The sequence below is a fragment of the Nelusetta ayraudi genome, unplaced genomic scaffold (genome assembly GCF_046127955.1).
Source record: "Nelusetta ayraudi isolate G7.1 ecotype Tasmania unplaced genomic scaffold, CSIRO-AGI_Nayr_v1 ptg000168l, whole genome shotgun sequence".
Lineage (NCBI taxonomy): Eukaryota > Metazoa > Chordata > Actinopteri > Tetraodontiformes > Monacanthidae > Nelusetta > Nelusetta ayraudi.
In genome coordinates this window covers 423,844-448,693 of record NW_027466218.1, presented here as the reverse complement: position 1 = coordinate 448,693, position 24,850 = coordinate 423,844, and the positions used below count along the sequence as shown (strand labels likewise).

Sequence of the window (24,850 nt, the reverse complement as noted above, 5' to 3'; positions counted from 1 at the left end):
TAACGGAGCGAAGGCGAAAGTGGCAGCCAGCCTTCGGAGGCTCGTCCAAAGTTTTGCTTTCACGACAGGAAGCGGGCGTAACGATCGCCGAGGTGATGGATGCCGCGTCGGTGGGTGTCCTCTCTTGAACCAAACCCCGCGGCTGCAAGCCTCCGCAGGTCACATTGAGCCTCCTGTCCCGCTGCCAGGGCCGGGCGGGGGGGCAAACCGGGCTACGGAGGGGACGTGTCGTCGCCCTTTTCATTTACTGATTCGTCGTCTCCCAGACGTACACAAAAAAAGCCCTCTGTTTACAGTCTGCAGCAAAAAAAACCACAGGGTCTTAGCTTGATGCTAAAGCTAACGGCTTATTTGACCCGTCGATGGGTTTTTGGTGACGGTGTCACTGCCAACCTGGGAGAGGTCCCCGCGTGCCCCCCCGGTGACTAGCGTTGCCAACTTTCATGCCGAAAAATAAAGGCCGCCTCCTGCAGTGCTCGGGGTCATGACCTTCACAGGGCAGCGGCTCGCCAGTAGTGGTAAATCAAAACTTAAAATAGGGTTTATGGTTCACATAGCTTGAACTGCTTTGTTCCCAATAGACATTAGAAATAAGCTGAACGTTTGAATTGGATTGAATTCTTTTAATTGAATATATTTTTACACAACAATCAATCAAGTGCAGGTTTTACAAAGGAATCCAAAAATAAAGCTGAAAAGAACAAGCCGGCCTGACTATACCCAAGCTATGCAGCCAGTACGCAGTGTGCAGTAGTTGTGAATGTGTTGCGCAATGGTATTGCCTGCAGCTATGTAGACTGCAGTTTTGAACGCAAACTCTATGGAAATGAACGTGGGTTTGTGTCAAAGATAAATTTACTTTCAAGATAACTTAGAAATACTCCGTCCTGTATCGATTCAAAGCGCCACCATTTCATTGTCAAATACGGAACAATTCTGTATTTTAAGGGACGGTTGGCAACTCTACCGGTGACATCATCGTAAAGGGCCGATTTTCTTTGCCAGAACTGAGATGTGGAGCCCGTAGGAGCAAATGATCGACATTACTTATTTCTGGGGGAGTTCACTGACGGGCGAGAGACAGATTATTATTAGAAAACACTGCTAAAGTGATTTTTACTCAATGTGGGACCTTTAACGGCGAGGCAAAGGAAGCCGGCACGCGCGCACGTACATGCACACACACACACACACACACACACACACACACACACACTCTCACGCGCGCGTGCATATTCTTTTACACACGCATAGCAACAGACACAAAGACCCACAGTACCAGAGGGGTGTTTCGCTGCTCCTTATATTTGATTCCTATTCTTTTATCTTTAATCATTCCTCTTTCTTTTGGGTTGAGAGATATTTTATGTTTGGAGAGCGCCGAGTTATAATCGCTAATTAGTCCTCCAGGCTCTCTCTCCTCTTTGTCTATCTCTCCATCTCTCTCTCGGAGCTCCGGCCGAGCCCAATTAACACCCAGTATAACGTATACTTTTTTTCTTTTTTCTTTTTTTTTTTTTTTACGACTGTGACTTTCATTTCCGCTCAAACTTTTTTTTTTTCAGACGGCCATGCTTTGTTCTGATGACCCCGACGCCCTCACCGGCCAAGTGCGGCGCGATGCGATAAATCACAGCCATCGCGTTCATAAATGTAATTTCCTTGTTGATTCGTTTAATTAGCCGGCGAGCTTCTCATCTGCCGCCGGGAAGAAGTGGACGTATTCGTCGGAGATTGTTTAGATCGTTGGCTGGCGGCGGGGGAGGGGAGAGGGAGCAGAGATTAACTGGCTTTTTACAAGTCTAGCCGGGCAAAGCCAGATGTCTGAGGTAGGAACCGGTGTCTCCTTCCTCTCTGCTCACCCCCTCTCCGCATCGCCCCACGTTGCACAGGCCCACTATTTATCTTGCCCACTATAATTTGACACAAAATATTGTTAACCGGAGACACAGAAATATATTAAACAGTGGGAATGTGCGACTCTGAGCGTGTGGGAGTTGTGAGCGTGCCTGAGCTTGTTTCTCTCTCTCTCTCTCTCTCTGTGCGTGCGTGCGTGCGTGTGTGTGTGTGTGTGTGTGTGTGTAGTCTGAGAGTGTGTGTTTGAGAGCGAGCCATTGTGTTTTAACCTCCCGTTAGATTGTAAAACCCGGCTGAGGAGAAGCTCAATGACCAGCAGCCGGCTGCAATAAGAAGCCCGGCTGTGCAGCGGAGGCGACGCTTGTATCTTAAACGTCCCCTCGCACCACCTCTGTAATATCCGAGTCCCGTGTAAATTAGATTCCATTCATCCGAGACGGCGGAAGCGTCGAGAGGTGCAGCTGCGGACCCACAAATAGTCATTTTTGAGAGTTTGAATTCCCGCGCTGAGCTTCGACGGAACAACTTCATCCAACTTCCTCAACTTTGTCAACCAGAGACAGCTGAGCCGCAGTCCTCCAGCTCGAGGACCTTTGGAGTCAAACACCCTGCAGCAGAGCAGGCCAATTGTTATTTATCGACAAATAACAGCGAGATGCCAACAAAACATCAGACCACATATTCAGGCACCCCAGATGCAGAAGCACCAGGGACTTAAAAAAAATTATGCAGTGTTTTTTATTTGTGTATTTATTTTTGTTTTGGGGGGCTAATGCCAGGTCCCACAGACCGTTTATTTTTCCCTTTTTTTTTTTTTTTTAAACTCATTTTAATACATTTTTAACACGTACTGCTCAAGGTTGGTTCAAGTAAAATTTTTAAAAGTCTGAATAAATAAATAAATAATAAACATTCCACAAACAGCAGGTTATTGGCCGTTGGACGCCAGAAATTGTGCACACAAAAGAAATGGTATTTTTTTCACTAAGTTGACCTGAGATTTTAAACTTTCTGGTGTTCTTTCTGTATGTCCCCCCCCCCCCCTCCCCCAAGGCAGCTGATACACCTTTAGTGTACCTGAATTTTTCAACAAACAAGCTTAATGCAGGGTTTGCAGGATAGAAACTCTTAAAACCAAACCCCCCCTTTAAACTCTTTAAACCCTCAGCGCTCTTTCACTCAGGCTCTGTTAAGTTGCTGTGGGCTCGTATTGTCAGTTTGGTTGCTGTTTTATCGATCTGACGAAGATTGTTTAGACCTAATTTTATGTCTCAACTTACCGTCGACCACTTGCAGGCCACACATCCCTTTTAATTAAAATTTGTGTGGATATGTGCCCGCTTAATTGCAAAATCAATGTTGTTTATTGGGTCTCAAAAGCACAGTGTAACGATAAAAAATGTCAGCCTGCTGCTCCCTTATCCGGAACACTTTAATTTATTTCCACTTATTAGCGAGTAACTGTCTGTACATTGGCTTTACAAACAATACGTGAATATTAAGTTGCACTATGTCTGTGTTTCCCCGGTAATGAGTTCATGAAGTCATGTGATCGGGGAGCCGTCCTGCTGTGTTTTCTGCAAACTGCGAACAGCATTCATTAGCTCTGCTCTCATGGAGTTCTGTTGCTTTTTTTTTTTGCTAGATATGTGCTTTTACTGCACAGGGCATTAAAGCACAGACTCGTAATCTAATAAACATAAAAGCACATTACCTTCATAAGTTTTAGGAAGCATAACCTAACAACAATTTCATTTCCTTTGATTACAATAACCATTACGCACTGATCACGCCAAGAAAACCAAAACGCATTTGTTTTGAATAGGGATCTTTCCCCCCCCATGATTATATAATGTTTGGAAATCCCACGGCCCCCAGATTTCATTTTATTACGGGATGCATGTAGCTGCAGGGCTAAATTGGCCTTCTGCTGCGCAACATACACAGTGACAGATCTCTGCGCTAATCACTGTAACTAGCTTTTCTACTGGAGTTGCCCTTCGGAACGTACACATTTGCAGCATTTGCCCTGGGAGATGTGTGCATTCACAGCCAGCGTTTCTCACAGCGGTACACAGGCCAGCGTGTAAGTGTGCGTTCGCGTGTTAGTGTGTGTGTGTGTGTGTGTGTGTGTGTTTGTCGCATCCCGCTAAGGAGACCTCACTATCTTTCCAAACTGCAGCCCTACCCCGCATCGTGTCCCCTCTGTCTCCTCCTCCTCCTCCTCCTCCTCCTCCTCCTCCTCTTCCTCTCTTTCTGATGTATGGAACGTCTGCTCTCATATGGAGTGTGTTTGTAAAAGTCACCGTAATCAAATTTCACCGATTCCCGGGGGATTAAACAAGGTGGCATTTGTGAGCGCGCGCGTGTGCGTGCGCGAGCGTACGCAACATTAGCCGCGTGCAAAGCTGCGTATTGTAATGCAGCCGTGTCATTAGTCCAAGACAAGCTTAGCCGCATCCATCATCTTGTTCTCTGAGGAGCCACGAGGAACACTTGTGCCACATTTGCATACTGAGAGCATATATTTAATTGTTTTGGGTGTGTAAAGAGGTGTGTGAGGAGGAGGAGGAGTACGTCTGCCTTGTTTCCCGGCCAAAACAGGGGAGATTGAGAAGTTGGCTTAATCTCCGCCTGTCAGAGGGAGAAGTTTTTGCTCACAATGTCGTAGCCCCCTTTAAAGTTTGCCGCAATAAAAAACCACCCTGTCACACAAATTAGATTTTTTTTTTTTTTTTTTTTTTTTATCCTTCTTTCTCACACTGCGGAAGTGTTTGCTCGCTACCGCCGGCAAACGCTACTAACATGGCAACAGCGAGATTTCCCCAGCCCAAAAATAGGCATTACGCAGCATTAAGCCCAACTCCGTGATCGCCTCCTGTTGGCAGTACATGGGTGCTCTCTGGCAGCGCGTTTGTATAGCTTGCCAACTCCCAGTTCTTAACATTGTCCGGCAGTCAGCCGCGGCGTCTCCTCAAAGGTGTCATTGCATGTTAAACTGGGACGTCACAGTCCATTACAGTTCACATGAGGTGGAAAGTTAGCAGGACAGCTCAGAACTCGATGACTGATGTCTGTCCTCCCCTCGTTCTTTAAAAGTGCATCAGGTTGGAGCGATTATTAATCATCCGTTAATGAGTTAATACGAAAACAGCCGGGGTCGAGCAAACACAACGCCCCCCCCGGAGGTCGAAACAAGCGGAAAGGACTGGGGTTGCAGGGGCTGACGCAACAGCAAAGGAAATAAAAAAACAACAAAAACCCACAAAAAACCGTTGGCTGAGGTTCTCAGCCCCCCTGTTGTGTATTTATAGAGCGTTATATGGAATTTTAAAGATAGCTAACATACTTTTGCACCCACTGCATGAGTCAGAGCGCTTGAAGAGAAGGGTGATGACAGATACTGGGCTCTTCCCTGCACAAGCGCATCACCGCTGCGAATACCCCTGTAGTAGCGAAGAGGAGCCCCTTTGGATCCATCCAGAAGCTGCACTGCACACCTTCCCAAACCTTTTTCTTTCTTTTAAAGGCAAGGCTGTTCATTAGATATGAGAACTCCCAGCTATGGATGAGTACAGTGCGGCCTTCACGCAGCGCTCTCAGCTGCAAGGAAAAATATCTCATAGAAGTTTCGAGACGGACCGGACTTTAAAATTAAAAAAACAAAAAACAGCAACATCGTGTTTTTAACCCGAGGATTCAGTAAAGTTTCAGAGAAGAGTGCCGCCACCGGGCCAGGCTGCCTGCTAACTGGCCCTGTAGCCAGGCCCGAAGAAATGCAGTAACAGGCAAATGAACCTGCGTTGAAGGGCAAGCAGCCAGCCGAAGCAGGGACAGGAGTTCTTCTTAAAAGTAATATTAAAAGTTTAGTTAAAAATTTAACGTTGGCATTGGCCCGTGGAAGATTATGAATCCCTAGGTAGGTTGTTTACAACATACTTTTGCCATTGTAATGTTTTTTTGTTTAATTCTTAATTCTTCGGGGTGCGCTGGAACACATTTGTGTTGACAAAATTATGCAGCAGCTGCCTCAACATTCAATTAAAGCTGTATTTAACATAATAGGAGGCCAACGTGGTGTTTTTCAACTAGGAATTGTCTTGTTTCTTGTAAATGTTCTCTTGTAATGCAAATCTGGTTTGTATGTTTATCTTCATGAAGAAAGAGGACAGGCTGGGCTATTTGAAAAATGACCCTTGAACAACACTCGCCAGTTTTTGACAAGTCGGTGGACAAATGCGGGCCAGAACTCTGGAAATTCAGTTCCGGCTTTTGGTTTTTGGTTTTCCATTCCCGCCACCGCCACCGCCACCGCCACCGCCACCCACCCCTCCAATTTTTGCCACTGTCAGACACTAATCAAAATTCTACTGCATTCTGCAATTCTGCAGTTATGAGTCTGTGGGAGCTGATAAGAAAATGGGTGGACTGCAGGGATTTCAAAGGTAATGTTTTCAAACGATGGAAAAAAAAAAAAAGCATTCTTTTAATCAAATGCATTAGCGTTGAAAAGCGAATACTGCAGGGAAGGCCCTCAATTAGATTGCACATATTGCTCTGTTGTTTAATTGTCAGTAATAAACGGCGGTTCGGACGAGTGGAATTGCATCACTTTGTTAGAAAAATGTTGTTTCCAAATAAAAAAAAATAAATGAAAGACTCTGCGCATTTTGCTCACTCACTCCTTGACTCTTTCAAGCGCAAGCTGGCAATCATCAGAATTGCGAAATGCATTCGGGACCTCTTTATTAAACCATTTGAACAGCGCCAGGCATTTTGCAATACCCTGAAAGAGTCGGTGCAAGGCCCATTGTAATTGTATTCAGGTTTACAGCCCTGGGCTTCGTCCCAGGCAGAAACAGATCAAACAAAGGGAGCCAGTCACCGGAGCACGGTTGATATCCTTTAATGTTTACTTTTGCTTATGATTGTTTTAACTCCACCTGCCCGTCTCCTGGTATGAAGCCTCCAGGTTTTCCCATCATTAGAAAACTGGCACCCTAGGTTGCAGGCAAGTGGGGGGCGGGGGGGGTTCCTTTTCCTTCCGTTTTCTTTTTTTAAACCACAAATCAATGCTTGTCTTTGGCAGTTTGTGTTTGAGGCGAGCTCGAGTGGAAGTCAGCTTGTGTGCAACATGGGTGGCTCAAATGGGTTTTTTTCTACTTAAAAGCTGAATTGATTTCCCCCCCCCCCAGAAATAGGGAAGTCGTGCGACAACTCTGCGCGAGTCCCGGCAGTTTCTTCGACTTTTTTTGGTTTCCTGCAACGCTGATATTTACCCACAACACTGTGCACAGGTGCGCCACCTCAGCACCAAAATGCGCACACACACACACACACACAGACACACACACACACACACACACACACACACACACACACAGACACACAGTTGCTCACGCACACACCTGCCCTCCATCTTCCCGCGGCTGAGGAGGAGACAAACCTAAAGATCGCCACAGAGACCCATCTTTCAAATTTATTCATTAAACTCCCAAATGCTCCCCTTAACGAATGTAATTAGAATATGGTAATGAGAGAGGGCTGAACCGGGGAGTGTTGTAATACGCTTAGCAGCACAGAGGGAGAGAGAGAGGCAGACAGAGAGAGTAAGGGAGTTAAAGGGGGGAGAAATAGAGACTGACTGACAGGGTGCCAATTTATGTCTCGTTGTAAACAAGTATTTATGCCAATGAGAGGTGGCACACACTATTTCTCCCTCCACTCTCTCACCCTCCTTCTCTCCCGCCGTCCCTCCATTCCTCCCTCCCTCCCTCCCTCCCTCCCTCCCTCCTCAGCATCCAGAACCTCCTCCAGAACAATAACCTCAACAATAGTGGAGCGGAGATGAGCCTCAGAGGGCACAGTGACTCACAGCTCGACGAGGCACCCGGGGTTAACGCACCCACCGGGGACCTCTCCCCCGCTCAGACCCCCCAACCCCTCCAACGCCCCTCCCCCACCCCGAACCTTTCCTCTCACCCTCACCTCACCCCGTCTCCCCCAGTATTCCACTGGCAAACACCCAGCTGTCATTAGAGATTTCGGCATCTGGAAGATTAAGAGTGTGTGTGTGGATGTGTGTGTGTTGCATCCTTTGCTGTCTAACTTTGCAGAAGTTTTATTTTTGTTTTTTGGGGGGTTTCTTTGGAAGGGGGACTCTTGACAGGCCTCATTCAGCACGACGGGGGTCCTGGCATTGTGTTTGACACCACACACCTGTTGCCGCCTTTGATGTGTCGGACCCCCTGCCGAGGGGAGGGGGGTGAAGGAGCAGGGCTGGCGTCTGCGCGAATGCAAATATAGGGGACACCAAGAGGGAGAGGAAGTCTCACAAAAGTATGATTGATGTCTCCTCGGCAGGTTGAGCTCGACTCTCCCTTGCTCTCAGGTCTCAGAGAAAAGTTTCCGCTGCCTGTGTGTGTGTGTGTGTGTGTGTGTGTGTGTGTGTGTGTGTGTGTGTGTGTGCGCGCACCTGTCTCCATGCCCACAGCTGTGCGTTTTGTGTGCGCAGCCACCTTCACTGCGTGGACCTCTATAAAAAGGGAGATGAGAGGGGAAATGAGACAGAAAAAAAGTGTGTGTGGTGGGGGGAGGGGGGGGGGGTGAGCTGAGGAGAGTGGGAGGGGGGAGGGAGCGAGAGAGAGAGAGAGGAAGTAAGGAGGTCATATCAAAAGGAGCGGGTGGGGGGTGGGGGGGGGGCAGATGAGGAGAGCGACTATTTCATTATAAAGCCGTCACTCACATGGGTAGCAGCCACCACATGGACTCTACTGAGACCAAACCTCAGCGGGTCTGTGTGTGTGTGTGTGTGTGTGTGTGTGTGTGTGTGAGTGTGTGTGTGTGTGTATGCCTATACGCTGTGTGTTTGCTTAAGCGTCGGGGGTGGGGGGGCGGATGTGTGTGTGTGTCTATGTTCATGAGCCAGGCATGACTTGGGCGGATGCCACACGTAGTCCTGCGCTCGGCCCGGCCGCCGTCAAGGTGCTCCATCCATCCATCGTCTGAGAAAATATAAAAAACCCCAAATTTCAAAACCACCGACATTTTTCGTCATACCGACCGTGCAGAATGAGCCGGCCAGTTCAGAAAGTTCAGGAATCCATCAAGCTGTGCACGGCGTGAAGGTTACACCGGAGTTATTTCATTATTTAGTGGTCAGTCATTTTAACTTTTAAAGGCTCGCTCTGTAATATTTACTGGCATCTCATGGTTTAGAAATCACATTGCAAATAACGTTGCTGTCGATGGCCGTTGGCTGGCTTGATGTCACGTCTCTCTTCCACTTGTTGCGATGTCACGGTGAAATCGGGACACCGTGAGCAGCTTCACCTTCTGGGCTACTGCAGATAATGTGGCTGCACAATGTGCCCGCCTTACAATTGTACCTTTGTAAAAATGGCCCATTGGTTATTTAGCATAGGCAAGGCAAGGTAAGGCAGCTTTATTCATATGGCACATTAAGGCAACTCAAGGTGCTTTCCATGATTAAAAGTTCAAACATTTTAAAAGCATTTAAAACAGAGATGAAAAGCACATTAAAATGAAGCAGAACAGAAATAAAAAGACGATGCTAAAATATCATAGATGAACAAAAGCACTCAATTACAAGCATAAGAGAAAAGAAGAGTCTTTAACCTGGATTTAAAAACATTCCCACTCGGGGCTTGACTTCACTTCTGTTGGCAGTCTATTCCATTTGTGTGCAGCAACTAAACAACTAAATGCTGCTTCACCACGTTTAGTTTGAACTCTGGGCTCCACTATCTGACCTGGGTCCACAGATCTCAGAGTGCTACTGGGTTTGTATTCCATTAGCATTTCAGCTAAAGCATAGAGCTTTGCTAAATCAACTTAGTTCAAGCCATCATTATTATTATTATTATTATTATTAAATGTTCAATATGTTTAGTATAATAGTTTAATAGACTTTTCTACAATTGAAAGAAAGTTTGTTTGTTTTTTGACTGGGACTATTTCAAAATGATATGTTTTAGTAATGCCATGTAAGCAGTGTGGTCACTCCCTGAGCCAGTATTCCATCCTTCGGTTGTCACACCATCAATATCTCCTTCGGACCCTCACAGAGGGGTGACCGGGCGGAGTCACCTCTGAAGGTCATCGACCTGTAATGGTGAGCCAGAGCTAGTGTGTGCGTGCGCGCGTGTGCGTGTGTGTGTGCATGTTAGACGCTGAGAGAGCACAAGAAAAGAAACGGTGAAACCAAGTTTGTTTTTTGTTTTTTTTTACTTGTTATTTGTTTGTGTTTTTTTTAACATCAGAGGCCGATTTTGCATGCACGTGTGTGCGCGCGTGCACGTCTTTCATGTCGGCGGACGTGCGCGCGCACGTCGCCCATTGTGTGTGATGAGGTGTTTGTATGATAAACACAAGGCGGGCTTGAGAGGAATTCTGATCAGGGGCTTTGCAACAGTTGTTATGGAAACAGCATTAAGCACTTGCGCTCGCCGGTCGAGGTGGAATAAAGGCTGCTGGAAGTAACGCACCGTGGGGAGTGGAAGCAGTTTGGGGCATATAATGCAAACTACACATTACCGCCCGTGCTCTTACAATGGGCTTGATGAAATTTCGTCGCGCCCGACGACGGTGAGAACAAAATGATCCTCGGCGTAACGCTTTCTGGCTAGAGAGAGAGAGAGAGGCACACATTTTAATTAGCTGGCTTCGCCGGCAAGCGTGGCGGCGAATAAGACGCCGCCGTCGGCGTCGGCCCGCTTTACAATAAGAGCCGCGTCATTATCATCAACTATCATCAACATCAGATTAAAGCTTAACGCCGCTTAATGCTTTGTTCGGCTTCAACGTCGCGCCGCAATCAAAAGTTCAGGGCGAGCGGCGGCCGAGGCGTTCCCTTTTTTTTTTGGAGGTCACCCAGGAGATGATGCTGAAGCTCCGCCCCCTCCGTGCCCCCACCACCTCCACCAACCTTCCTCCACCCCTCCGTCCGCAGCTGTGGATAATGACACATGCCCACGGGCAAGTCTCAATCCTAATGGATTATTGATCACCACACAGTTCAAATGGAATTGCTTAACAATATAGGTCTGGCATAAAATTGTTGCGCTTCATTTGCATGATCCGGCTGCGGCGAAGAGGGCACGTTTAAAAATAGAGTGCAATCAATAACGCGGCGGCGGCGGCGGCGGCGGCGGCGGCGGCGGCGGCGGCGGCTGGGAGTGCGCCGCGGATCAAAATATGAACAACAAAAAAAAAAAAAAAAAAAACGTTGTAGTGTGCAAATAACGGGGGGGAAACGATGGGAGGCAATTTTCGGGATGAAGTGTCTATCAAACATCAGCGGCGGCCGAGTTCGTTCTGCGAGGGAGGCGCCGGCCGGAGCAAATCACAGCATCAGCACCGCCTCCCCAGGTGATGCTCATGCACTTCTCCTCCGCCCTTGTACGTATGTATACGCCGAGGAGCCAACTGGCAGGTTCTGCAGTCACGTATTTATTTTGTTTTATTTATTTATTTTCTTCCTTCCTTCGCTTCAGCCTTGGCTTCGCCCGCGCCGCCAGAGTAAACCGCTCAATGCCAAAAAATCCTCTGTGTGGCGAGGAACCGCAGGCAGCCTTCAGTCGGGCCACTTCGAATGGATGTGACAGTTCCAGTTTACAGACAACTCTGTTTTCCCCCGGATCTCTGTCAGGGTGATGCCACGTCATTAGTCTTCAAGCAGAAGGCTGGCGCACGTGCGCTCACACGCACACTGCCCTGTGGCTAGACCCTATAACAGAGTGTCCCTGGGGAGAGCTCCGGGATAAGTCTGTTTCAGTGGAGGCGACCCTCCACCTTCCTCCTCTTCCTCCACCCGTCTTCCTCTCCCCTCCCTCCTCTGGAAGGAGAATCTCCCCGAGGCCTGCAAGTGTGTGAGCGTTAGTGTGTGTGTGTGTGTGTGTGTGTGTGCGTGCATGCGTGCTTGCGTTTGTATGCATATGTGTTGACTGTGGTGTCTCTCCGCCTTTTTTTTTTTCTTCTTCTTCTTCCTGCTTCTCCACCGTCTGTACATGCCACCGGTTTCTTAGAGGGGAGATGTTCTCAGTGATGCGTGAGTGGGAGGCTGATTTCCCCAACTGCACCGCTCGCTCTAATCTAACTTCCCACTCATGCACTCTGCTTTGTTGGATATTTCTTAAGTAACTCTCTCTCCTCTCTCACACACACATTCACCTCACACAGCCAGACAGACAGAAATAGGTGTGTGAGAGAGAGCGAGAGAGAGTGTGTGCGTGCGTGCGTGTGTGCGTGCGCCTGTGTGAATGCGTGCGTGCGTTCAGCTGGGCCCCCTGTAATGTATTATTACGTAGACTCACACAGACATGCAGAGCGTCTGGATTTCTGGAGTAGATCCCAGGAGGAAGATGCTTTTCCCTGTCCCTGTGTCTGGAACGACTAACACACACACACACACACACACACACACACACACACACACAGAGCCGAGGTATTCCTGAAGGGTCAGTGTGTCGCCAGGCATGCTCAAAGCGCTCCATCACTGCCTTCCACTGGGGCAATAACTGTGACTTCCTGAGGATCGACCTTCACCGTCTCACTCCTGTCACTCTTCACATGGGCGTGTTTGTGCCGGCGATGGCGGGGAGTGAGTGAACGAGCTTACGCGTGCGCTTGAGTGTGTGTCTGCAGTGTGTGTGTGTGTGTGCGGGTGTGTGGGTGGGTGTGTTTCAGAGTGTGTGTCAGGCTGCCGTTTCAGCTGACTCCTCTGTTTCGGGCTTTTTAATGGCTCTTAAGGGGCAGGCCTTTAATTGCGAGTCTCTCTCCCTCCTCCTTAATCCTCCCATCCTTCTGTCTCTCCCAGCCCCTCGCCTCCTCCTTCCCGCCTCCCACCGGCTGACAGTCACTAGGGGAGCCCGAGTGCCTGGCCGGGGCTGTGGAGGCCGTATAGGATATTGACTTGCTGCTGAGTGGTTTGGGAGGAGGAGAGGTGGCTGCCTGTCACAGCTAATGAATAGATGCATAAGTGAATGAGGCACTCTGGTGTGTGTGCGGGCGCGCGCGTGTGTTTGTGCGTTTGTGTTTGTGTGTGTACGTGTGTTGGCTAAAATCTCTTAAAGGCCGCAGACAGACATTAACAGCAGCCAGTTTAATAATGATAATTATTGAGGGTACAATGACACCTCTATCTTTCTCCGTCTGTCTCTCATACACGAGCGCACACGTGCGCACACACACACACACACAAAGATGCATGTTCAGCCACTGTACACGTAAACACGCACAAACGAGTGGCCGGGGCAGTGTGTGTGTGTGTGTGTGTGTGTGTGTGTGTGTGTGTGTGTGTGTGTGTGTGTGGGGTGGGGTGGGGTGGGGTGGTGCTGTGATGTGAGGATCGAAGAGAGGATACTAAAAAAAAAAGAAAAAACAATCCACTTAAGTGGCAGCTCCCTCCAGCTGCTCTCTCTTTTTCATCTCCCCCTGCTTTCCTTCCTCTTTGTCCTCGTCTCGTCTGATCGGTGTGGAGCTGGAGTGCTCTCATGCCAAACTGGGACAAATACCCCAAACACACATGTGCGCTAGCACACACACACACACACACACACACACACACACACCACACATGCGCACAAGCAGGAGGAAGCAGTGAAAGAGCGAAGGTCTAAAGAGGGGAGGCTGTTGATCTGAGAGGGCAGATGAAGGAGTCGCCCGAGTGTTGATGTGTTTCTCCTCGGCAGCTTTGTGCCACATTTCAAACGCTGATTGCCTTAAGAGGACAATTTACATTTCACAGTCGTTTACAACAAGTGGCTGGGAGAGATGGCAGAGTCTGAGATGGAGGGAAAACAGAGGCTGGCGCTCCAAGGAGGAAGCCAGGGGGTGGAGAGTTCAGCGCACAAAGGGAATAGGCTGCGTTGTGTGAATAAAGGAAGAAAGAGGAGTTACACACACCAGCTCCTTTTTGGCGACGTCTCCGCCTGCCTCCGTCTGTGTGTATGGGCATTTTGTGTGTGTGTGTTTGTGTTTGTGTTTGCTTCTCACTCTCAGCGGCGTGCAACCTGTATGAGTTGCAGCTTTCTGTCTTTCTCCCTTTTTTTTCTTCTTCCTCTCGCTTAAAGGATTCACGCGAGTGTGAAAGAACAATAGAAATAGTGTGAAGAGCAGCGCTGAGGAGAGATGAAAACAGAGCCGCAGGAATTAGGAACCGAGTTAGGAGTCGGCTTTATCTGGAGAAAACTGTGAAACTGCAAAGTGCAAGAAAACTTTTCCTATCAGCCGACTCTCCCTGCTCGCGTATGGGTCCGCACCCCCAGTGTGTGTGTGTGTGTGTGTGTGTGTGTGCGCGTGTGTGTGTGTGTGTGTGTGTGTGTGTGTGTGTGTGTGTGTGCGTGTGCATGCGTGCGTGCGTGTGTGCGCGCGCGTGTGTGTATTTAGGAGATAGCTTTTCCTCCCCAGTGGAGGGAGACATCAGTGTGTCGGTGAGCGTGATTGGTTGTTGGCCCTCGGGGTCTGTCCTCTATATCTGCCTCCTGACTGGCTGCTCTGTGACCAATCAGCCTGCTGGACCTCACCGTGGAAATCAGATAGTGACACATTCTCTGTGGGCATCAGCAGGTCATCTGGAAATACCTGTTATGTTTTATCTCCCTCTGACACACACACAAGCACGCAAACACGTAAACACACATGCGCGCGCACGCATGCGCACACTATAACCTTTTCCCTGTTTTTGTCTTGCCAGGAGATTGCTGCATATCTCATCACATTTGAGAAACATGACGAGTGGCTGACGACATCGCCAAAAACCAGGTGAGAGCACAACACGCGGCACGCACGGGATGCGCACGCTAGCGCGTTGCTCGCTCGCATACAAACAGAGGCGTCGCTCAATCGGCCCTGCTGGCTGACTGACTCACATTGGTTTTATCCCGATGGCTGAGCGGCCCGTGTTTGATTAAAGCATTAGCCGTGTACGTCCACGGTCTCCAAAGGGTCCCGCTGACAGCCGACTCCTCATGTAGAGACCGTTCCAGAACATGGACAGACTGCAAAGGACCGAGTCAGCTGGAAATGGAGCATTAATGAATGTAAATGTATTAGGATAAGTAATGTATAATTCAGACACGGGAGGGCGAGGGTGGGTTAACGGGAGGAAGGAGGGGAGGGGAGGGCGGTGGTGGTGTTGGGAGGTGGAGGGTGGGGGGGAGGTATGTGTATATAAGATGGGGTGCGAACAGGGATTCGCATGCCAGAACTGAATATTCATCGATCCAAGGTTGCTCTTTTTCCTAGAGCAGCAGGCAGGCAAGGCATGGAGGGGGGGAAGGAGGGAAGGAGGGAAGGAGGGAAGGAGGGAAAGAGGGAAGGAGGGAAGGAGGGAAGGAGGGAAAGAGTGCGGATGGAGGGAGCCAGAAAAAGTGAGAAAGAGACGCAAAAGGGCAGCTTGAATTATTGATAAGTCCCCCTATTGACATTTGCTTTAGTTAACACGGATGTAGGTGGGATTCCAGAAGCCCAGAAAGAGTGGAGGGAAGAATTTTATTTATTTATTTATTTTCTTTTTGGAAAGAGTAGAGTGAGACTGAGAAGGTGATGAGAGGCAGGAGTGAGTGAGTGAAGGGGTCATCCCGGCTCCCTCTGATTACTGACACCGCCTGGAGCCCCGAGGTGATGCCTCCGCGCTCCCATTGTGCCGGCTGAAGGACTCCTCTCAGGAGCAGCCGGCGGGCCGGCGGCGCGGTTTATGTTGCGGATGGATTTGTCATCGATTGGTCGTGCCGGCATATCGCCTCAGCCTCCCACCAGCGGCGGCGGCAGCAGTCATATCGGCCGTATTGAACAGCAGTTAGATATAATCCCATTTACACATGACACGGGGCATGATTAGAACAGATTACACCTAATCCCATCAGATGGAAAGTAGCTCAGCCAACGGAGCCAGTGACATTTTATGTGTTGCGTGTGTGTGTGTGTACGTGTGTGTCTTTTCCTCCCACACTTGCACACAGTTACGGCTACATTCCGATCTCCAACCTTCAATCCTCCCCCAACTCTGAAACAGTTAATCAGTTAAATGTAATGACTGTTTACCTCTTCTTCCCTCACTTTGCTCATCTGCTCCTCCTCCTCCTCTTCCTGCTGCCGCTCTCCTCCCCTTTACCGGACTTACTCACTCGCCCACTCTGCCTCTTTATCTTATCGTTTTGCCTTCTTCTTCTTTTTTTTTTCCCTCCCTCCCCCCGCTCCTCCTTCTACTCCCCCCCCCCCCCCCTCGCCTTCTCCGTTTTTGCTCTGCTACACCGTGGAACGGCAGAAAAAGCTTTTTATATCCCACACATCACAGGCCAGTTACAATCAATAGTATTTATGTCTGCTTGAATCGGAGGGTTCGCAGGGAACACGGGCATTGCCCCGCGTGCGTGTGCGCGCGCACGCCTCTGCCGCCCACGCGCGTGCATGCACGGGCGCACACACATCTGATTTCATCCATCTTCTCCATAACATAATTAGAATCAGCAGCTACCGAGATGACTCACACCGCTCGAGACAGAGACTAAACTCCGCTTTGATCGGAGGGTGGGGGTCTCCACTCCGCCAAGAAACTGGCAGGCTCAACCCAAAACAGAACAGATTTAAGGTGTCAGAGAAAATCAGCTCAGATAAATTCAATTCCACTACACACAGTGTTCTGGGTAAATTGCAATCACCCGTGTACATATAGACGCGCCACACATCAAACCCGGGAGGCGAGGGGAGACGAAAGGAGAGGAGAGGAGAGGAGAGGAGGGACGACGATGGGATCAGAAGATGGGAGTGAGTGGAGGCAGGGGGGTGGGGGGGGTGGGGGGGAGAAAGGGGGAGAAAATGAAGTGATAGGACGATAAGAGGGATAAAGACTGGAAGTTGATCAAACGGAGGAGATCAGGCTAAAAAAGAGGGGAGGTGTGTGTCAATGTGTGTTTGTGTTGTTGTCTGAAAGCGTGCGTGCGTGCGTGCGTGCGTGCGTGCGTGTGTGTGCGTGCGTGTGTGTGTTTATTGATTGTTAACCGGTCTGTTCTCTTTCTGTTGTCATGAGATAAGGCAAACAGGAGGGTTTTTTTTTCCCTTCCACCTACGCGCGCACACACACACACACACGCACGCACGCGCGCACGCATGTGTGTGTGCAGGAATGTGCACACAGCTGTCCTTAATGTTTTAGAAGTGTGATGATTGATTGCCGAGCAGCGGGTTTGACATTGAGCCCAGAGAACACGCGGCGGTGGGTCCTGCCATTTCTGATATCGCCGCGGCGTCGCTGCCTGTCTACATGTTTGCTCCCCGGTGTGTGCACGCGTGTCCGTGCGTGCGCGCGCGCCGTGTTCATCCCACCAGGTGTGTATAGAATGGGAGCTTAGAGGGCAATGTTCCTGCTGCGCGGATAAATCACCCTGCTAAAATATTAACACGTAGGAGTGTGAGTCGGTGTGTGTCTGTGTGTGTGCGCGGGTGTGTGTGTGTGTGTGTGTGTGTGTGTGTGTGTGTGTGTGTGTGTGTGTGGTGGGGGGGGGAGGGGTTGTGGCTGAGAACCTGCTGCCTCGACCGCGACAGAGTAACATTTATATTGTCGTGTAAAGCGAGAACGTGCGTCTGCTGGCGGAGTCTTGAGAGACACGTCGAGTCTTGCTGACTGAGAGCGTGAAGAAGTGCTTGCAGAAAAGTTTGCAGTGTGCCCCACACTATTTTTTATATTCACAAGATTTATTACAGACTGTCGATAATATTTGTCTCCAGCCTGTCAGCGAACTACCCAGGAATGAAAAAAAAACAACAACCTTTACTGCTTTACTGCTCTGCTTTTCAGGATGCGTGCAAGGAAAACACACCACCTTGCAGCCAGCGTGTGCCTTTCCCAGCATGTTGAATGTCCATCAGTGCTTAGAGTTTTAAGAAAGGGCTTTAAACAGTGGGCTAAGTACTGTGTTTGCTGAATGTCTGTCGAGTTTTTCTGTGCGAGGCTGCTCCACCCGAGCGTAATATCAGACCTTTTAATGATTTATTCTATAAATGTTGAACGTCTGGCTCTGCTGTTTTTCTAAATTTGTTTGATGTGAGCTCGGTACCGAAATAGGAGTCAGAAGCAAATAAAATGATCGCTGCCAGTAGTAGCATCATGTTGTCCGTGAACGCAAGCAAGTTGCTACTTGATTTTAATCAAAGCTAACCAAAAAATAAAAGCAAACCTGGTGCGTCTGACAACCCAACTTATGTCTCGTCCTCCTCAGGCCTCAGAATGGCTCTATGATCCTCTACAACCGCAAGAAGGTGAAGTACAGGAAAGATGGCTACTGCTGGAAGAAGCGGAAAGACGGGAAGACCACCCGAGAGGATCACATGAAGCTCAAAGTGCAGGGAGTCGAGGTGAGACCCGCAACACAAACGCCCCGGCCACAGGCTGCTGTACCTGAGAGTGAGTGGTCCCCTCCCCTCATCTCCCGGCACATGCCCCTATTTCCCTTCTTCTCCCGCTCTCCCTCGCTCTTCCTCTGAAGGATAAGAGTGTGTTTGGCCCAAGGCCAGGAATGATGTCAATGCCTCCTTCAGCAGAACAGAGAGGGGTATCGATCCAGTCTCAAGGCGAGCGTCTGTGCATGCGTGCTTGCGCGCGTGCCCGCGCGTACGTGGTGCGTTGACAGCCGGCTCAAAAAATTGATTATTCAGCAGGAATACACCGAGAGGTGAGAGGAGTGAGCGTGCATGTGTCAGAAGCAGGAGGGATGAGGTGGAAGGGAGATGCAGCGAGGAAGAGAAAATAAAGGAGAATATGTGTGTGTGTGTGTTTATGTGCCGATGGCCCTGGAGATTTTTGTATGAAAGGTGGGCCCTGGACAGGGGGCAGGCGAAAGGCACACGGAGGTAGTGGGAATAATTGAGATCAAGTAATCCCATCTGAACCTCTATTATTTAGAACCCCCACACTCACACACTCAGTCATTTCAGAGCCCTGTTTTTTTTTTCCCCCCCCTGCAATCTTGCATGAGCAGGAACGCAAGCGCGTACACCCTCGTGTGTGTGTGTGTGTGTGTGTGTGTGTGTGTGTGTGTGGGTACACACACACACACACACACACACACACACACACACAAAGGCCAGTGTTTCTCTCCCCGGTAGTTGCTCGGTAATTGTTTGTGTCACGTCTTCCCAGGACCCCCCAAGCAAGCACGCAACGTGTAGAGGAGGGGACAAGGGGATGGAGGAATGAGCGGAGCGGAAAGAGGGAGAGGCAGGAAGCGGCGGAGGAAAACATAACCCTGGATGGAGGGCCTCCTCATATCGAATGGAAATATATGGAAATGCACTCTGCCTTTGGCAACGCGCACTTTAGATAGAGGGCGGGCTACTTCTGAGAAGAGGCGAAATGGCGAGAAAATGTGAGTTGGGCGCGTGCGTGCGTGCGTGCGCGCGCGGCAGAACACAGGACAAGTAGTAAGAGTTGATCACATGCAGCACGATTGCACCAGTTTTTGTGTCTGTGCGCAGTTTTTTCCTCTTGAAACGCAAGCGTTCGATTTTCTGTGGCTTTTCTTCTTCAACGCCCCCCCCCCCTGTCCCTGCAACACACACTGACTCATTCCTAGACAGTGAGACAGTAGAAATATTTCATAGTAAAGATTTAATATTACATAGTCAAATTTTATATTTACAACAAAGGATAATCTGTAAATCCCAAGAACCCATTGCTAGTGGTGGTGGTGGTGTCTTGTTTTTTTCTTGTGTTTGCACAGTTGTGTTTTAGTTACAGGGATTATTAGACATTTCTAGTATCTAATGAAGAAAAGGCCTCATACTCTGCCCTGCATGATACATTACCATTAGAAAACCTCCATATATCTCCAGAAAGCAGCCTCCTGCTAGAGCAGTAGAGAGAAACAGGTAAAGGAGAGCAGTTTAGCAACACACTAAAGAAGCATGTTGTTGCTAGACAACAGCGCTAAAGTCATTCTTTTTTTTTTACTTTAAATGTGACCTGTGCAATATGTTTGAATCAAGTGGTGAGTTAAGCTGTTTATATTTCACTATTTTACCATTTGTCACATTGACACGATGGGCCAGAATAGTCACAACTGGGTTCTTTGTTTTGTTTTTTCACTTCCTGCCACAAAACTTTAAAAGTAGGAACATTTGACAGAAATGTTTGACAATTTAACCGATGCACATTATTAATGGACGTTAGCCATTGTTTTTGTAGCAGATGAAGCATGTAGCAGCATAATAACATAATGAAATAATCCACATATAACATAGATGTAACTGCCAGTCGCGGTGAATCGCAGCTTCCACGCGCTCACCTGGACGTGCGTGCGCGAGGCAGCGCCGACACTCGCACACAGCGTCTGTGTTTCGCTCTCTCCGCCTCTTCTTTGTCCTCCTCTCTGTCCTCACTGATCTCTCTTGCGGCATCTGCAAGATGACAACATTGTGACTTTTGGTGAATTTCAAGTGGGTTGTATCCAGTTCTGCTGAGGCAGTAAATTTCACAATCTCTTGTGCTGTAATTGTCTGCGCCAGATTTATGGCGTTTTAGGAGCGACTTGGGTGTCGGGTAGAGGGATGGGGAGGGGTTGAGACGCATGCAGTGCCGGTCCTTGCGATTTTAGTTTTTCGGAGCCGCCGTCAGTACAACCGAAGTGTGCATAACCTCAGATCTCCTCTCCTGTTTTCTCATTTAATATCCAAACCGCCTCTTCTCCTTTTTTTTTGTTTTGTATGTCTTGCTTCTCCTTTCCTCTCCTCTCCCTGCCGTCCCTCTCCTCTCCTCTCCTCCCTTCTCCTCACCTTTCCTCTCTATAGTGTCTGTATGGCTGCTACGTCCACTCCTCAATCATCCCCACCTTCCATCGTAGATGCTATTGGCTGCTGCAGGTAAGCCCAACCCCCTTCTCCGTCGTGCCTTTTTCGACACCAGTTTCGACACACACAAAGCATAATTTCAACAGCATTCAAACTTAGACGGACTTTATTTGCAATTAAGAATTGCATCAAAATGAAATTATGATGCAAACGCTCACAACACAACAGGATAAAAGGTACAAAAGGATCAATTTAACAATAAAAATGTATCTATTAAATTGTATGTTTGTAATTTGTTACATAAATACACGCATTTATGCCGACAAGTCTTAGTTGCTATTTTCCCCTCATACTGTGAGTCCTACGCTATCGCTTTGCTGTGGCGATTCATCTTAGTCCTCAGAAGTTTTACTCTTATGCAGGAAGATAAGATGGACAGCCGGGATGCTGTCAGCCTTATTTGTTAGCCATAAAGTGGCAGTAAACATCTCTATCAGCTAAATTAATGAGCCAAGTCACAGTGAAAGTCCTATCGCAAAGCCGGGGTCCCAATAAAACCGGAGGTGTCCAACACCTACGCAGTTACTCTGCTTTAATGCGCTCAGAATGTGGCCGGGCCTCGAGGTCCAGTGTCAGTGCAAGAGGCACTGGAAACATTTCTGGGCAGAAGTCGACGACTGTAACTTCCTGCAAACAGTGTGTTATCAAAAAAACAAAACAAAACAACAACACAAAACTCTGATTCAATGGGCATGGAGGATACAGCCGCTGCTCCTTGTGTGTGGCACCCTCCAAGAAAACACCCCGGGGCTACCAACAACACACACCCCCATGCTCACACACACACACACACACACCTAGAAACTTGCAGGTGTCCCATGTGTAAAGGCATGTTTTTCATAGAGTTGTTCAGACTCACTCTATTGCTCATGTGAAAGACAGCAGAGCAATGACCTCTCTCTCTCTCTCTCTCTCTCTCTTTCAACTCTCTTTCTCAGCAACACACACACATACACACACACACACACACACACTACCCTCTATTAGCAATGCAAGAAATGGTCACCGGGACATCATTTTCAGATGGCCGGTAACATGATGAATCTTAAATGTGGCTGCATACATTTTCCCTGCCCCCTCTCTTCCTCTCTCCATTCATTTTAAAGGCAATATTGAACAGCCAGTGATGTTAATTTAAACTATGAAAATGCATACATATTTATGCATTCCCCGCCTGAATTTCCGGCCTAATTTGTCACATGAAAGTCACAAGGACGGGCTCGGTCGCCGGCTCCGAGTCGGACTCGCCCTCGGCCCGCCGTGTCCCCCCCCGCCGCGTGTTTATACGGCGCGGCCACAGTTTGCTTCCGCTGGGGATATTTCCGCATGCTCGGCACGCTATCTGCAAAGTGCCATTTTCTGCTCTTTGCGCACATATCACAACACATCAGCGAATATGATCATAAATCAGTGTGTGGGGGCCGTTGCATTGCACAGTGTGGCGCTGTAGCAGCCCACTGCGCCTGCCTTCCTTTGGAGAGAAAAGTGTTCCACCTCAGCAGGTCCTCCCCGTCACCTGAGTCTGTCTGCTGAATCTTTCATCAAGAGGGACCTCTCTCTCTCTCTCTCTCTCTCTCTCTCTCTCTCTCTCTCTCTCTCTCTCTCTCGCCCTTTCTCTCTCCCTCTCTCTGTCCAACACACACACAGTTGCACGTGAACACACTTGTTGAATGATTCATTGGGTAGAAATTTCATAAGTCTGCTGGTGGTACAGCATAGTTAAAGCAACTCTGAACGGAACTCTCTACCTCTCGTTTTTCCTCTGTATACAGTGTATTACACGCACGCGCACACAAACACACACACACACACACACACACGCATAGGCACACACACACACACATAGGCACTTTTTCACAGCCTCTGCAGGGTCAGAGAGAGTGATGAGTGGGCTCGAGCTGTTAAATCTTTTATAGGCAGGTGGGAGAATCTTATCTGACACGCTATGTCCGACCTCTTCTGTGAACCCCACGTTCTCGCCCTCTCTCCCCCCTCCGTTTCTCCTCCCTTCACTCCCCCTCCAAATTGAATCTTTTTTACTTTCTCCCCCCTGGTATTTCGTTCAGGAAACATGGCAATGAATTAATGGAATGCATCAAAAAAAAACAGAGAGAGAATTCCAGCAACTCAGTCTTTTTATTCGACCGGCTCCGTTGTTCTCTGTCAAGGTCATCAAGGAACACATGGCAGGATAGATGTAGGCAGGGGGGGGGAAAGAAGAAATAGGAAGGGTAGTTTGCTCAGTCTGGAGTGGGGGGCGGGTACAGTGGTTTTTGACCAATGAATGCTGTCAATGGGCTGGGAGGCGTGGCCAACTGAAGTGATGAATTGCATCAGAGGTAGAAAGGCACAACCAGCAAAATGCCTAAAAGCTATAAAAGAACATTTTAAACACCAACAGATTGAAAAAATCTTGGCGCCAAGAGATAACATAAAACAAAGTGCAGGATTATCCACATAATGAAATAATTTACAAAAGCAATTCCCATTGCTCTCCCGACCAAGAGCGCTGCTGGAGTTTAAAATGTAGAAGGCGGTGTAACATAAAAACTTAATTCTTGCTTCCTCAGTGGATGAAAGCAACAGGGAACTAATGCCACTTGCATGTTTTCTGTCTGCACGTGTGCCCCTGTGTTCCAGAACCCCGACATTGTGCTCGTGCACTACCTGAATGTACCAGCAGTGGACGATAGCGGGAAGCCATGCGGTCCTGTCCTCTGCTCCATCAACACAGACAGGAAGGAGTGGGCCAAGTGGAGCAAGGAAGAGCTCATCGGACAACTCAAACCCATGTGTGAGTTAACAGCACCGTCACTTCAGCGCCTGCATCCCTCCCACACTCACCACGCTCTCATGTTCCAGCCCTCACACTCTTGCTAATCCTGGGGCTGTGAGTCACCTTCGGTCAATAACAATACCAGCTTGTCACGGAGCGGCGATGATTAAAAACACGGTGACGTGCAACAGCAAAAAAAAATAAAAATAAATAAAAAAACAAGAACAGAGTTAATTTGTCAGGAACCGCTGTAGTAAACCGAAATAACACAGATAATTCTGTTCACGGCTGGCCCCCGTAAACAACTTGGCAGGCGGGTAGGATGCAGTCTGGAGCTCTGCCACTGCTTATCAGGTGAGACAACAGGTGTATTTTGCTCAGTGGAGATGATACGAATGTGTATTTGTCACCTGAAGGAACGGTTGTTACTAACTTGGCAAAGACGTGCCTGAAATTTGGATGAAAGTAATAGTGTTCAACCTAAAATAAAGACCTCCCATTAACCATTTACACGGGTGTGAAACTGAAATGGTATTTTAAAGCAGCACTTCACTGAATGTCAACGCTGCGTTACAGAAATCCGCCTTTGTTCCAATCATCAAGGTTGTTGGCAAATTTAGTTTGTGACAGTTCCAACAGTCAGCACCATGCTGCCCCCTTGAGGCGGGCTTTCAACCACGATTTCAACCCACGAGAGGGAGGCATAGAGGGGAAGAAGACAGAGGTGCCCAAAATATCCAGCATGTATTATTCATAAATGAGCATCAGGAAGGAGATGACTCCCGTACACATACTAATACGCGTTCTCCCTCGCACATACACACTTGGATCACCTTGGCCGCCTTTTGATCTGGGTTTTTGGAAGTGCAATTAAGGGCGGCAGCGCAAAACTCAGGTGCTTGTTGACTCAAGCAGCACCTCTCTGCCTCTCCTGAACGTCTTCAATGACACTTCGCTCCTCCACTTGGCCTAATTTGCTTAACACAAAACAGCATTATGCTTTTGTTTTTTTTTTCCAACGCCTCCCTCCATCAACCTGGGGGTTGTCATGGTTATATGGAAGTTAAACCGTCATTGTCTTGTCATTATCCGGCCTTCAAGGCTTCCTGTAAAATGTTTTGATCCCCAACAAGGAAACTTAAATCTTCATTTTGACTAGTAAACCAAGAAACCACCGTAAATTGTACATATTATGTTTATTTACAATATTTGAATATGTTGCTGTTTTTTTTTTTTTAATCTAAGTCAGTCTTGTCATTATACATTCTGAACACTGGAGGGCGGTATTTTTCACCAATAAGTGCAAGGGCCAAGTCAGGCAGAGCAAGAAGACAAAAGCGCCTCACTCGCTCT

At 48.4% G+C, this 24,850-nt stretch overlaps 1 protein-coding gene across 9 annotated transcripts in view; it reads left to right on the top strand.

The window, feature by feature from the left end:
- LOC142880489 (calmodulin-binding transcription activator 1-like) overlaps positions 1-24,850 on the top strand; it is a 59,202-nt gene that overhangs the window by 17,410 nt on the left and 16,942 nt on the right. For all 9 annotated transcript variants that reach the window (XM_076014483.1, XM_076014482.1, XM_076014488.1 and 6 more), the window contains exons 4-7: positions 14,573-14,640; positions 18,096-18,231; positions 20,662-20,733; positions 23,362-23,515. In XM_076014483.1, coding sequence (XP_075870598.1) covers positions 14,573-14,640; positions 18,096-18,231; positions 20,662-20,733; positions 23,362-23,515 — 430 coding nt within the window. The remainder of the gene's footprint in view (positions 1-14,572; positions 14,641-18,095; positions 18,232-20,661; positions 20,734-23,361; positions 23,516-24,850) is intronic.